We start from the raw sequence: 13,724 nt of genomic DNA, 5'->3' as shown, positions 1-13,724 counted from the left end.
TGTTCTAAGGTCCTCCCAGTTCTGACATTCCATGTTCTAAGGGTCCTCCCAGCTCTGACATTGGATGTTCTAAGGTCCTTCCTAGGTTCCCATCATAGAAAGAGCACTGGCTCTGGAGTCAGAGGACCCAGGTTCAGACCCCGCTATTGATGTTTACTGCTTGTGTGACAAATCACTCTCTGGGCCTCGGTTTCCTGATCTGTAAAATGAGGGGGGTTCAGTTAGATGGCCTCTGAGATCTCTTTCCTCTCTCGCTCTGTGGTCCTACATCCTGTCTCCTGAGTGCCTGATCAGTTGTCCAAACACCAAATTCTTTGGGAGCTCAGAGGAGGGAAATGTCTCTGGGGCCTGGAGTGGTTGAGGAAGGCTTCATGGGAAAAGGTGAAGTTAAGCTAGGACTGGTTTTGGAGAGGAAGAGAAGGGATGGGGGCATTCCAGGGGCATGGGAAGAGCATAGGTTGGACATAAGGGTGAAAATGGGGTCAGGGCCAGGGACCCAGCTAAGGGGCTTCTCCCTTCCCCTGGTCCTCCAGAGGGTGTTCCAGATGCCCGCCTGGGAAGAGAGGCTGAGGCTCCCCAGGAACGGGACGTCAGCTATCCGCACCTTCTTGGGCTTAGATGGCAGTGGCTACAGTTGGAAAGAGGCCCACGAAGACATAACTCTGATAGTGGACAAAGTGGGGAAAGTCCTGGAGGTGAGATGGCGCCCCTCTCTCAGGGCCAATGCTCTTAAGTTCCCCGCCCCTGCTTTCCCCTCTTTCCATCTCCCCTATATGCACAGAGGCAGTAAGTGGCCCAGTGAGTAGAGTGGTGGCAGTCGTACTAGGTGTATGACCTGGGGCAAGTCACTGCTGTGTGCCTCAGTTTCACCAACTGTAAAATAAGGATGGCAATGATAGCACCTGTCTCACAGGGTTATCATAAGCATCAAATGAGATAATAGTTATAAAGTGCTTTGCAAATCTTAAAACATGATAATAATGGTGATGATGATGGCTGACATTTAAATAGTGTCTGCTATGGACCAGGCTCTCTTCTAAGTGCTTTACAAATATTTCATTTGATTTTCACAATTCTGGGAAGTAAATGCTATTATCATCCCCATTTTATAGATGAAGAAATTGAGGCAAACAGAGGCGAAGTGACTTACCTAGGGTCACACATCTGGGCCAGATTTGAACTCAGGTCTTCCTCACTCCAGGCCCCAGCGTTCTAACCACTACTCCACCTTGCTGCCTGGGTACCTAAGTGCCAGTAATGATGATGATGATGATGATGATGGTATTTTGTCTTCCCTCATTAGAATGTAAGCCCCCTGAGGGCTTCTGTTGGGCCTTGTTTGTTTCTGTTTGTACCTTCAGTGCTTGGCACAGTGCCTGGCCCATAGTAGGTGCTTGACCAAATGGTCTGTGTCCTGGCTCACGTCCTTTACCATCAGAGTCACCTCTGGGGGCGAGGTCTGGCCCTGATCCCTTGGGGGAAAGAACCATGGTCCTGTTGGAGAGGGTCTTGGGGGACGGAGCCCTCTAAGGTCCCCCCAACAGGCCAGAGGCTCTGTGCCAGAAGGCCCGCAGAATGGGTGGGTGCATGTTCTTCTGGTCTGAATCTACAAGTTCATCCTACTGGAGACTCCCAGTGTGGAAACTCTGCCCTGACTCCGAATCAGGGACTGGCCTGGAGTGTGGAACGCAGGCCTTCCTGACTCTCCCTCCACCGGGAGCAGCACTGGGTGAGGCCAAAGTTAATCCCCGACCCAGTGTGAGGGTGAAACACTAATGCACATGTCCGTGGTCATGCTCAATAAATGCATAGTAATTGATCGGCGATTCATACAGCAGACAGGGGCAGAGTACCCGAAGGTGGCTGTAGACTAGAGGGTAAGGGAAGACTTCTTGGAAGAGGTAGAATTTTAATCAAGCAAGCATTTATTAAGTGCCTACTGTGTGCCAAGCACTGAACTCAGTGCTGGGGATACGAAGACAAAGATGAAACAGCCACTGCCCTCAAGGATCTTATATACGGTGGGGGGAGGCAACAGGTACACAGAGAAGCAAATAAAAGATCCGTGCAAAAGAAATACATGCTGGAGTCGGGGCAAAGCAGGGAAGGCTCCCAGGAGGAGGCAAGTTGTGAGCTGGGATTCAAAGATGAAAAATAAGATAGGAAGATGCATGTACCTTCTGCCCTTCTACCCCACCCTGCCCCACATACATACTTATAAAACATACAAATACACTATACATATATATACACACATGCATACACATGTGTGTACAGTACATATATACATTCACAAAACACATGCACACATACATACATGCACATAGAATACACATACATACAATATAATGCTTGTGTGTATGCATGTGCCGTTGCTCGTGTGCTTGCACAACACATGCATGCACAACACACATGTGATATACATGTGTACATACACAGACACTCTGTACGTGCCCACATACAGTACATACATGAACACGTACTTGCATATACATACATACACACGTGCATGTTGGACTCTCAGGATTTTTCCCGGGTTCCTGGTGCACTCATCTTTGCTCCCTCCTGGGTTGGGGGTCTGGAATCCCCCAAGCGGTTACCTTCCTTCTCCTCTCCCACACAGTGTGTTTCTCTGGACAAGCTGGAGCCGGTGGTGACCGAGGACAGTCTGATGGAGCGGGCCGTGGAGCTGCTGGGGCAGCGGCGCTTCTGGGCTGGCGTTGTCTTCCTGGGGCTCCAGGACGGGGGAGCTCCGGGCCACATCCGCCTCAAGATCCGGATGGATATCGATGATGTCACCAGGACTAATAAGATCAAAGACAGGTTGGAGGGGCTGGGAGGCTGACGTGGCTCCCCCTGGACATGCAGGAGCAGTGGGGCAGCCTGGACCCGATCTTCCCATGGCCACTCTGGTCCCAGGCCTGTCTCACTGCTGTTCTCTGTCCCGAGGGCCCTCCCTGCTCTGCCATTCCATGTTCTAAAGTCCCTTCCAGCTCTGCCGTTCCATGTTCTATGGTCCCTCCCTGCTCTGCCATTCCATGTTCTAAGATCCCTTCCAGCTCTGCCATTGTATTAGAGAAGGCCATGAGCTGGCTCTTTATCTGGAGGGGGTGGGCGTGGTGCCAGGGAGATGGAAGTCCTTGCTTTGTTAGCTCTTTCCAGAGAAGGATGGAGCCTGAGCCTGGTGTCCTGGCACCAGGGGCAGTATGTTTGCCATTGTCCCTGCCTGTTCTGTACAGGTTCTGGGACCCTGGCCCGGCAGCAGATCCCATCCTGGATATGCGCTATGTGTGGGGTGGCTTTGTCTATCTTCAGGACCTTCTGGAGGGGGCAGTCATCCGGGTGCTGAACAGCTCTGCCCACCCTGCCAGCATCTACCTGCAACAGATGCCCTACCCCTGCTATGTGGATGATGTGTGAGTGACCCCACCCTGGGCATCTCAGGGGGCCTCGTCAAAGCCCCGACCATCCATACCTAGGCCGACCTGGGCACCATAAGTAGCCTGTGCCCCCTTGGGCATCCCCACCCTGGGCATCCTGCCAGCCAGACCTGAGAGAAGGAGCTGTCAGACTGAGGGCTCTGTGTTAAGAGGAGGGTCAGAGTGATGGCCTGGACTCTTCCCTCCTCCTGCCCTTCAGATTCCTGCGGGTGCTGAACCGGTCACTGCCGCTATTCCTGACCCTGGCCTGGATCTACTCGGTGGCACTGACCGTGAAGGGCATTGTTCAGGAGAAAGAAGCTCGTCTGCGGGACACCATGCTGGCCATGGGCCTGGACCGCAGCGTCCTCTGGGGCAGCTGGTTTGTCAGTAGCCTTGTGCCATTCTTGGTCAGCAGCAGCCTTCTTGTTCTTATCCTCAAGGTGAGATTGGCCTCCACCCACTCAGGACCCCACCTCAAACCTAGGGACCTCCTCCCTTCTCCATCCCCCAAGCTCAGGCCAGCTCCACTCAGTCACTCCCACCCAGAACGCCCAGCTCCATTTTCCATCCCCAGGGAAACTCTGCTCACTGAGTTCTCCCCCCCATCCCTCACACGCAAGGATCCCAGAGTCCTTCTCCCATATCCAAGATCTTCCCCATTTCATTCCTTAAGCACAGAGCTCCCTCCCTCACACTCTGTCACCCATGCATTTCCAGAGTTCCCCCCATCGCTCAGACCCAGGGACCCCAGAGTCCCTTTCCCATGCTGAGGCCCCCCCCCAACTTAATCACCTATACCTAAGACCTCCCCATCCCATTCTGTTTCTTAAGCCCAGGGTCCCTCTTACTCCATCCCCCCAGGACATCTCCCATGCCTAGGGTATCCCACCACCATCCCCCTCAATTCTAGGGCCCCGTTCCTCCGTACCCACACCCCTATTCTGTCCCTTAAACCAAAGGCTCTCCCTGCTTCATCCCCTAACCTAAGGGTGCCATACTCTGTGTTGCCACCCTTCACCCTTTCACACGTGAGGCCATCTAGACCAGCTCCCACATTTTAACAAATGGGGAAACAGAGGCCTAAGTGACTAGCAGAAGTTTACCCAAGCAATAAACATCTCGTCTGTAATGTTTACTGCTTATGCCATCCTGGGCAAGTGAATTAGTCTCCATGGGCCATATTTTCTTCCTCTGAGGCCCACTCTAGGTCAACGGTCCTATACCCCCCATATCCGGGGCCCCTCCCAAGCCTTCTCTTCAATGCCTGCTCCCTTGGCCCCATTTCCCACATCCCAGATTTGTTACTGCCCTGACCATCTCCCATTACCCCGAGTTTTGGGGTCCTCATCCTCCCCCAGGCTCGGCCTAAGGGTGGAGAGAGAGGGCATTTGACCTCTGAAGTGGTGGTATAAGCATGGGTGTGACTGGGTCACCCCCTTCCTTTTCTTTCTGCAGCAGGGGGACATTCTCCCCCATAGTGACCCCTTCCCCGTCTTCCTCTTCCTGGCCGCCTTTGCCGTCGCCACCATCTGCCAGAGCTTCCTGTTCAGCGCTGCTTTCTCCCGTGCTAACGTGGCAGCTGCCTGCGGAGGCCTCCTTTATTTCACCCTCTACCTGCCCTACGTGCTCTGCGTGGCCTGGAGGGACCACCTGCCCCCTGCCTTGCGCCTGGCTGCGGTGAGGCTTGGGGTGTGCCTGCCCAGGAAGTCTTGGGCCTTGTACTATGGGGAGGGGGGTGGGGCAGAGGGTGGCCTGGGCAGAGAACTGATGCCCTGGGCCTGTTTGCAGGGACTCTGGCAGTGCCCATCCTGTGGGCAGCAGGGGAGAGACCTATACCCACTCTGCCAGGGTGCAGGGTAGAATAGAGGCCCCCCCCCCCAGATTCAATGCCTCTCTAGGCTCAAATACTCCATATAGACTTCTTCCCCCATAGGCCTCTTCCAGATGTCCCTTATGGACCCCATGCCCAATAGACTCTATATCCTCTGGATCCCCCAGTGCAAGCTTCCCCTTGCCCAATTCTAGTTTTCAAGGAATTATTTTCCTCCTTAAGTTTTTGATTCTCAATTTCCAGTTGGTTGACTTTCTTTTCATAATTTTCTTGATTTTCTTGGATTGTTCTTATTTTTTTTCTATTTTTTTCTTTGATCACTCTTATTTGATTTTTAGAGTGTTTTTTGAGTTCTTCCAAGAATACTTTTTGTGCTTGGGATCATCTGACATTTCTCTTTGAAAAAGGAGTGGCTTTTTTAGCTCCGTTATCTTCCACTGAATATGAACCCAGATCTCCATCTCCATAGTAACTATCTATGGTTGGATTCCTTCTCCTTTGCTTACTCATATTTATTTATTTTGGTTTTATTTTGTTTTTAGCAGCTATTAGTATAATCAAGTTTTAGTCCTGAGGTACGGGGAATGAAACCCCGAGCCTTAGGTCCTTCTTACGGTTATTTTCTGAGGTCTATCTTGGGCCCACCTTGGGGCTCTCTATTCCTAAGCCACAGGTAGGGCCCCCAGCCACACTGTCCCACAAATGAGTTTGTTCCCTACGGTCCCTCCGGTGTCTGCAAGCTATAATTGTCCTCTCTGCCAGGAACCAGGGACTCTGCCACAGCCAGCAGGGTCCCTGCCCTGGCTGCTGTGCTCAGCAGGTGTGTGCTAGTGTCTTCTCCCTGCCGCCGCAGCCTGGGATGTGTCTGGTCAACACGGCTGTGCTTGGCATCCCTAGACAGTGGAAGGCCCTTTAATCTTCTCTTCCTCAGCCATCAGACCCCAGCACTGTCTGGGAGATGAAAGTTTCTAAGGTTGAGGCCACCTCCCAACCCCAGATTCCTCTAGAACTTGTTTGTTGATTCCCCAGTTGGCCTGGAGATGTTTGCAGTTCTCTTAGGCCAAACCTCTGCCCCTGGAGGTCGGGTCTTTCCTGGGGTCTTCTCAAATTGTCTTAGGAGGACAACTGCTTTACCCCGTGTTTATTTCTGCTGCTTTGAGACAATGTTTTGTTCTTTTTTTGTGGAGGAAATTTGGAAAGCCAAAAGTTTTCTGACCTACTCCGCCATCTTCCCAGCATCCTCTTCCTCCAGTGCTGTCTATAGAGCCTACCTAACCCCGAGGCTTCTCAGGCCCACATTATTCCGTAGACCTGCCATTCTGACTCAAGAGCCCACACATTTCTTTTGGCCCTCCTGTGCCCCCAGACAGATTTCCCTTATGGCTTTCACACCTGCCAAAGATTCCAGCACTCTGACATTACCCAAGAACCCACCCTACTCCCAGGAGACCCCCCCAAGCCTGTACCCCCATACTCTCCCTCATACCCTGCTGGAGACTCCTCATGACCATAGACCACCCCAGGCCCCTTCTAGATGCCTCATCTTTTCTCGTCAATTCAATTCAATGTGTATTTATGCCTGTTATGAAGTAAGTACTATGAAGTAAGGCATGGGATAGATGCTTGAAATATAGACAGAAAATGGAAGTGTCCCTTCTCCTGGGGGTGCCTCATGTTCTCCCTAGACCCTCATATTCTCTTTATAGGCTCCCTACAGCTCCAGAGCATCCATAGAATCCCCTCTCCCATCCCCAGGTATCCTGCCCCTCATAGATACCTCATTTTTATCTATAGACCCTTGACTATAATCTGACTCCCTCTGGGAGGCCAAGTTGTGCCAACCCCAGGCCCTGGCAGTTTGGAACAGAAGTGGGCAGCTCTCACTGAGGGCTGGAAATACCGATCCCTTTGGGTTCTGGGACCCTGGCCTTAGAGCTGGGTAGGCTCGTGCCTGCCAAGGGCCAGGGAGCAGTGCCCCTGGCAGGAGGAAAGGGTGCCAGCAGTGATGTCCACCTTCCTTTTGCCCGACTCTATAGAGCCTGCTGTCCCCAGTGGCTTTTGGCTTTGGCTGTGAGTACTTCTCCCTGTATGAGGAGCAGGGTGTGGGCATTCAGTGGCACAACATGGGCCGGAGCCCTGTGGCTGGTGATGGCTACAACCTGGCACTGTGCGAGGCTCTGCTGATCCTGGACGCTGGACTTTATGCTACAGCCACCTGGTATATTGAGGCCATCTGCCCTGGTGAGGCCTGGAGAGAGACAGGGCTTGGGGTGGGGGGTTGGCGTGGGGAGCCAGGACTCAGGTCCTGAGGTGTCCACTCTCCCCTGCTCACCTTAGGTCAGTATGGAATCCCTCAGCCCTGGAATTTCCCCTTCCGGAAAAGCTACTGGTGTGGCGAGCTGGCGTCTGCCAGCCTGGACCCAACCCCCTCCAAGGATGACCCCCAAGGTAAGTCCTTTATTCCCTACCCCCAACAGACTTCTCACACATCCATTGACCTCATACCTTCAGAGGCCAGGCCACCCTGTGTCCCTGTTGGCCTGTCTTACAGAGCTTTCATGTTCTAATATATACCTTGATCTCATGCTCCCCCTAAACTCTGTAGGGCCTTCACATCCCTGTAGATCTCCCCCAGCCCATTACAGACCTGTCACACATCCCTAGAGACCATTCACATCCCCCATACTGCTCCCCCTCCCAGTAGTAGCCACCCCAGCACTCAGCACACACAGTGCCTGGTGCATGGTGAGCCCTTGACAAATGCTTGTTACCCTGACTGACTGATACCCTTAAAGAGCATGGCTCCATCTGTATCCCTCCACATCCCTTAGGCCCCTCCATATAGCTCACACTCACTAAAGACCAAGGGCTCTTCACCTGGGCTCTGTGAACTTGTTTATGTTTTTAAAAGAAGTCTTTTGATAACTGTATTTCAATTTAATCAGCTTCCTGGGTATTTAATTTTGTACATTTCAGACTTTCTTTTGAGACGGCGTCCATAGGCTTCACCAGCCTGACTGCCAAAGGTGGAGAGCCCTGCTCTAGCCCCCCACCTCCATATTGTCCTTCCTGAAGCCCCCCAGATTCCCCGTCCCCCATCTGGACCTGTCACCCTTGGTTGAGAGTCTCTGCCCTCTACAGAAGCCCCCCACGTCCCTGGAGATCCCACTTCTCTTAAAGGCTCCTAGCAGCCCCGGAGAGAGAAAGGGCATCCTTGTACACCTGTCACCACCCTTGTAGCTTCCTTCTGCCCTGTAGGGGACAAAGCTTCCACTGTAGCAGAGCCCTTAGCGAGGGGGAGAGAAACAGTCATTTATTAAGTGCCTACTATATACTGGGCTAAGTGCTTTACAAACATTATGTTATCTGAACCTCACAATGACCCTTCAAGGTGGGTGCTGTTATTATCTCTTTGTTATAGAAAAGGAAACTGAAGGAGATAGAGGTTAAGTGACTTGCCCAGGGTCACAGAGCTAGTAAGTTTCTGAGGCTGGATTTGAACCTGTGTCCTTCACGCTCTGGCCCTAGCGCTTTCTCTACTGTACCTCTTGCCTTAGTAACCCTGGGTGAATGGAACTGAATTACAGACCATCCACCAGCACTCACCTTATGAACCCCCCAGGATTTCCCTCTGGTGTTTACATCCCCTTCCCAGATTTCAGAGTAGCAAGTATCTTCCTTGCAGTGTGTGGTGGGGGGAAGCTTCCTGTGCTCGGGGCTTCCCTGGGCTGGGGCTGGGAGAACCTCATGCCCTGGTCCCTGGTTTCCTTCAGTGCTGGTGGAAGACCCCTCCCCTGGGCTCCAGGTGGGTGTGTCACTTCAGGGCCTGGTGAAGTACTACCCTGGCAGTGCCCGCCCTGCCCTTCAGGGGCTCAGCCTGGACTTCTACGAGGGCCACATCACTGCCTTCTTGGGCCACAATGGGGCTGGCAAGACCACGACCCTGTGAGTGTCATCTGGATGGGATGGGGTGGGATTGGAGGGACAGGCAGGATGTGGGGGGCCCTCCCAGACTGGGCTAGGAGGCTGGCTCCGATGGGAGGGGGGAGCAGAGAACTCTTCCATGCTTTCCCCTCCCCTCCCCCAGCTCTGGAAACCCTCCCTAAGCCCCATCGCCACCCAATTGCTCACCCACTTCTGCAGCCCCTGTCTTCCTTAGCTCTGACTCTTTGTACCCCCAGCTCCATCCTGAGCGGCCTCTTTCCCCCCACCCGGGGATCAGCCCTCATCCTCGGTCAAGACATCAGCTCCAACAGGGCAGCCGTGCACCGCCACCTTGGTCTCTGCCCCCAGCATAATGTGCTCTTCGATATGTAGGTCACAGAGCTAGGAAATGACCTGACAGAGCTGGGAGGGGTCCTTGGAACTCAGGATGTCAGAGCTGGGAGGGTCCTTAGAACACAGAATGTCAAAGCTGGAAAGGCCCTTAGAACACAGGATGTCAGAGCTGGGAGGGGCCTTAGAACCTAGAATGTCAAAGCTGGGAAGGCCCTTAGAACTCAGGATGTCAGAGCTGGGAGGGGCCTTAGAACATAGAATGTCAAAGCTGGGAAGGCCCTTAGAACTCAGGATGTCAGAGTTGAATTGGGGGAGTGAGGCTTGGAACACAGGATGTCAAAGCAAGGAGGGCCCTTAGAACATAGGATGTCAAAGCAGGGAGGGACCTTAGAACACAGGATGTCAGACCTAGAAGGGGAGTTGGGGTGGAGGGAGAGCAGAAGCCTTAAAACATTAAAGCACAAAATGTTAGAGCCAGAAGGGAGTTGGAAACAATCTCACTGACCCTCTTATTTTATGTCATCTATGACCTTTCCCCCCTAGGCCCAGTGTCCCATGGCTAGTTGAGGTGCTCAGGAGAGGGGGCAGACAGGGGTCATTGTTCCAGGCTGGGGATGCCTCAGGAAGAGTGCTCTGGGCATTGGGGGACGGGCCTCACTCTCTCTTCCTGCTCGCAGTCTGACTGTGGAAGAACATATCTGGTTCTACGGGCGTCTGAAGGGGCTGAGCCGGGCAGCGGTGGGCCAGGAGCTGCCTCGCCTCCTGCAGGACGTGGGGCTCCCACACAAGCGGCAGGAGCAGACTCGTCACCTCTCTGGTGAGCTTGGGGCACGGGCCCCTCTCGTCTCTGTCTCCTGGACCCTCCCCCTCCCTCTATCCATCGACCCCCCTGCATTCTGTGCTCCACCGTGTGGAAGGGAAGCTGAAGAGAGAAGAGACCAGTCCTGCCCTCAGGGAGTCTCTAGTCTGGCTTAGATACAAGAATGACAGAAGGAACAGTGAGAATCTGGGACAGGACACTGTGGGACCAGGGGCCAGGTGCTGTGACTCAGGGGAGGCTCAAGGGCTCACAGATGACTAGAGCAGGGGAGGTGAGGGCTGCAGGCAGCCAGGGATGTTGTAAACGAGGTCAAGGAGGCCAGAAAAGGTAGAATTTGGGCTCTCCTCAGTGGGCCGTGGAGAAGTGTGAAAGCTGGCGGAGCTGAGGAAAGACTCTGGTGGCCTCTGCAGGAGACACTGGAGGCAGGGAGGCCAGGCAGGAGGCCGGAGGGCGAAGCTGGCCTCGCCCTTCACTGGTGTCACTGAGAGGGGGCGGAGTGGGAGGTGGTTGTAAGGTGTGGAGACAAGGGGCTGTGGGAAGAGCAGGGACAGGGATCCGTCCTTGGGCAGAAGGTGAGGACGTTGGCAGAAAGAGGGAAGAGAAGTCAGGAGGGAAGCTTCATGGGGAAGAGAAACAGTTTCGGACCAAGTGAGTGCGAGATGCTGGTCAGACTGGCCTCCCCACCAACCCGCTCCTGCCCTCGTCCTACCCAGAATCCCTCCTTAAAATTGCTCTGTGTAGGGGTGTGTGTGTGTGTGTGTGTGTGTGTGTGTGTGTATGTGTATATATATATATATATATGTACTGTTTATCTCTGTCTATCTGTGTATCTATAGATACAGACATATCTATAGATATACGTAGTGTTTATGTGTCTCTGCATACTTTTCTCTTCCAGTAGAATGTAAGTTTCTTGAGGACAGGAACTTCCATTTTTGTTTCATTTTTGTCTTTGTACAGGACCTAGTACAGTGTCTGGGACATAGTGGTTGCTAAGTAAATGCTTAAATCAACTTGAATTGACCCCCAGGGCAGGATGACCCATCAGAGAGTAGGAGCTGGGGAGCTGAAGTTTGGGTGGGAGGTCAGAGGATAGAGATTATAAGATTGTTGTTGTTAAGTCATTTCAGACTCTTGAGACCCCCTTTTGGGGTTTTCTTGGCAAAAAAAAACAAAAAACAACTGGAATGGTTTGCCATTTCCTTCTCTAGCTCATTTTACAGATGAGGAAACTGAGCCAAACAGGGTTAAATGACTCACCCAGGGTCATGCAGTTGGTAAGTGAGGCTGGATTTGAACTCAGGTCTTCCTGACTCCATTTCCAGTCTCCTATCCACTATGCCTCCTAGCTGCCTATAGGATTGTAGTGGGAGCTTAATGAATGCTTGTTGATTGACTAATTGAAATAATTTATAAAGTTAGAATGGACCTTAGAAATATATACTCAGGGAGGGAGGGGAAGAAAAATTTAAAACTCAAAAGCTTCTGGAAGTGATTGTTGATAAATCAAAATAAATTAATTTAAAAAAAGAAATATATACTCATTCATTTTATAAAAAAGGAGAGTGAGGCTTAGAAAGAGAAATGACTTGCCCAAGGTCACATGGGTTTGAAGTGATAGACCCAGTAATCAAGCCTAGGTCTTCTGACTCCAAAGGCAAGCCCTTTGGTACAACACCATATTATTTGAGGAATGAGTAAGATTGGCAGGAGAGAGCGGAGGTGGGGCCCTTTTTCCTTGTCTTGGTCCTGGAAGCCTGGATTTAGAATCAAGATACTTGGGTTCCATTTCTAATACTGCCTCTTACTAGCCACAAGTCACTGATCTTCTCAAGACCTCAGTTTCTTCATCTGTAAAATGAGGAAGTTAGATTACACCGGCCCTGAAGTCAGGAGGTCCTGAGTTCAAATCCGGCCTCAGACAAAACACTTGACACTTACTAGCTATGTGACCCTGGGCAAGTCACGTAACCCCAATTGCCTTACAAAAAAAAAAAGTTAGATTAAATGAGGCGACCTCTAAAGTCAGTCGGAACGTTGTGACTCTGATTTCATGTGCCCGGCCCCCTACGCTGAGCTCGGGACCCAGGGCCCCTCCGCTCTCCTTTCTCCTCTGTCTTCCCTCTCCTGTACGGATTCCTGGCTGTGCTGGATACTGAGGAAGGCTGGAGGGTGGGAGTCGCGACCGCTCGGTGAGAACACATCCCCCATCTCTCAGGCGGGATGCAGAGGAAGCTGTCCGTAGCCATTGCCTTCGTGGGTGGCTCCCGAGTGGTCATCTTGGATGAACCTACAGCCGGTGTGGACCCATTCTCCCGCCGGGCCATCTGGGAGCTGCTGCTGAAATATCGGCAGGGTAGGTGGGGGGCTGGACCTGCTCACTGAGAAGTTGCTCTGGCTGGAGTCAACATCTCTTCCCTTTCCTGCTGGGGACCCTCATCTCTCCCCCTCAACTCTTGGAGGGACAGCATAATGCCGTGGATAGGACACTGGACTTGGAATAAGGAAGACGTGGGTTCACATCCCACCCTTAGACGCTTAGTGACTGTGAGACCTTGGGCAAGTCACCTTATCTGTAAAATAGACGATTGGACTTGATGGCTTCTAAGCCTGTGATCCTCAGAAATATCTCTTTCCAGAAAATGTCCTCTTCCACTCAGTCCAAATCCTTGCCCCCTCAAGACCCATCTTAAGCACTGCCTCCTCCTGAAAGTCTTCCCTGATTACTGTGGGATGTCCTGAGACTCCTTCCTCCAGAGCTCCCAGGGGCCTTCTCATCTTGCCATCCTCCACAGGCCGCACAGTGATCCTGTCCACTCACTACATGGATGAAGCAGAGTTACTGGGAGACCGTGTGGCGGTGATTGCGGGGGGCCAGCTGCGCTGCTGCGGATCCCCCCTCTTCCTCAAGAGCCGTCTGGGCAGTGGCTACTATTTGACCCTGGTGAAGCACCGGCCAACTGCGCTCCTCAAGGCTGAGAAGGTGGGGACTCCGGCCGGTGTTGGGGGACGACAGGGCTGAGGTGGGCGGGGAGGGGAAAGACCACAAGGCTCCTGGGGCACGACTCATGGTGCCCTTGTGCCCCCAGGACCAGGACCATGGCAGACTGGGGAAGAGTGGGACCAAAGGCCTGGACAGCAAAGAAAGTGGCCCGGCTGACGCCACTGGTGAGTCCCTGATGGGCCAGCCCTTTACGTCCTTAGACACTGTGTTCCAGTGTTTCCTCTCAGCTCTGACAGCTTATATTCTAAGGGCCCCCTACCTCTGACATTGTGTCCTAAGGGCCCTCCTCCCTCTGATATTCTATATCCTATGTCCCCTCAAACCCAGCTCTGACATCCTGGGCTCTAAGGGCCCTCCCAGCTCTGACAT

The 13,724-nt window shown here is 52.7% G+C and overlaps 1 protein-coding gene across 7 annotated transcripts in view; it reads left to right on the top strand.

The window, feature by feature from the left end:
* Nucleotides 1-13,724, top strand: part of ABCA7 (ATP binding cassette subfamily A member 7) — a 59,330-nt gene that overhangs the window by 24,490 nt on the left and 21,116 nt on the right. For 5 of the 7 annotated variants that reach the window (XM_027845376.1, XM_027845377.1, XM_027845375.1 and 2 more), the window contains exons 12-24: nt 534-695; nt 2,624-2,823; nt 3,240-3,416; nt 3,640-3,862; nt 4,878-5,099; nt 7,290-7,494; nt 7,591-7,701; nt 9,027-9,198; nt 9,435-9,566; nt 10,209-10,348; nt 12,570-12,707; nt 13,147-13,334; nt 13,441-13,519. In XM_027845376.1, the coding sequence (XP_027701177.1) occupies nt 534-695; nt 2,624-2,823; nt 3,240-3,416; nt 3,640-3,862; nt 4,878-5,099; nt 7,290-7,494; nt 7,591-7,701; nt 9,027-9,198; nt 9,435-9,566; nt 10,209-10,348; nt 12,570-12,707; nt 13,147-13,334; nt 13,441-13,519 (2,149 nt within the window). Of the gene's footprint in view, nt 1-285; nt 382-533; nt 696-2,623; nt 2,824-3,239; nt 3,417-3,639; nt 3,863-4,877; nt 5,100-7,289; nt 7,495-7,590; nt 7,702-9,026; nt 9,199-9,434; nt 9,567-10,208; nt 10,349-12,569; nt 12,708-13,146; nt 13,335-13,440; nt 13,520-13,724 lie in introns of those variants that run through there. The other 2 variants (XM_027845381.1, XM_027845379.1) reach the window with 2 other exon arrangements.

The sequence above is a fragment of the Vombatus ursinus genome, unplaced genomic scaffold (assembly GCF_900497805.2).
Source record: "Vombatus ursinus unplaced genomic scaffold, bare-nosed wombat genome assembly UNPS02014961.1, whole genome shotgun sequence".
NCBI classification, from domain to species: domain Eukaryota; kingdom Metazoa; phylum Chordata; class Mammalia; order Diprotodontia; family Vombatidae; genus Vombatus; species Vombatus ursinus.
This window is presented reverse-complemented; position numbering and strand designations above follow the sequence as displayed.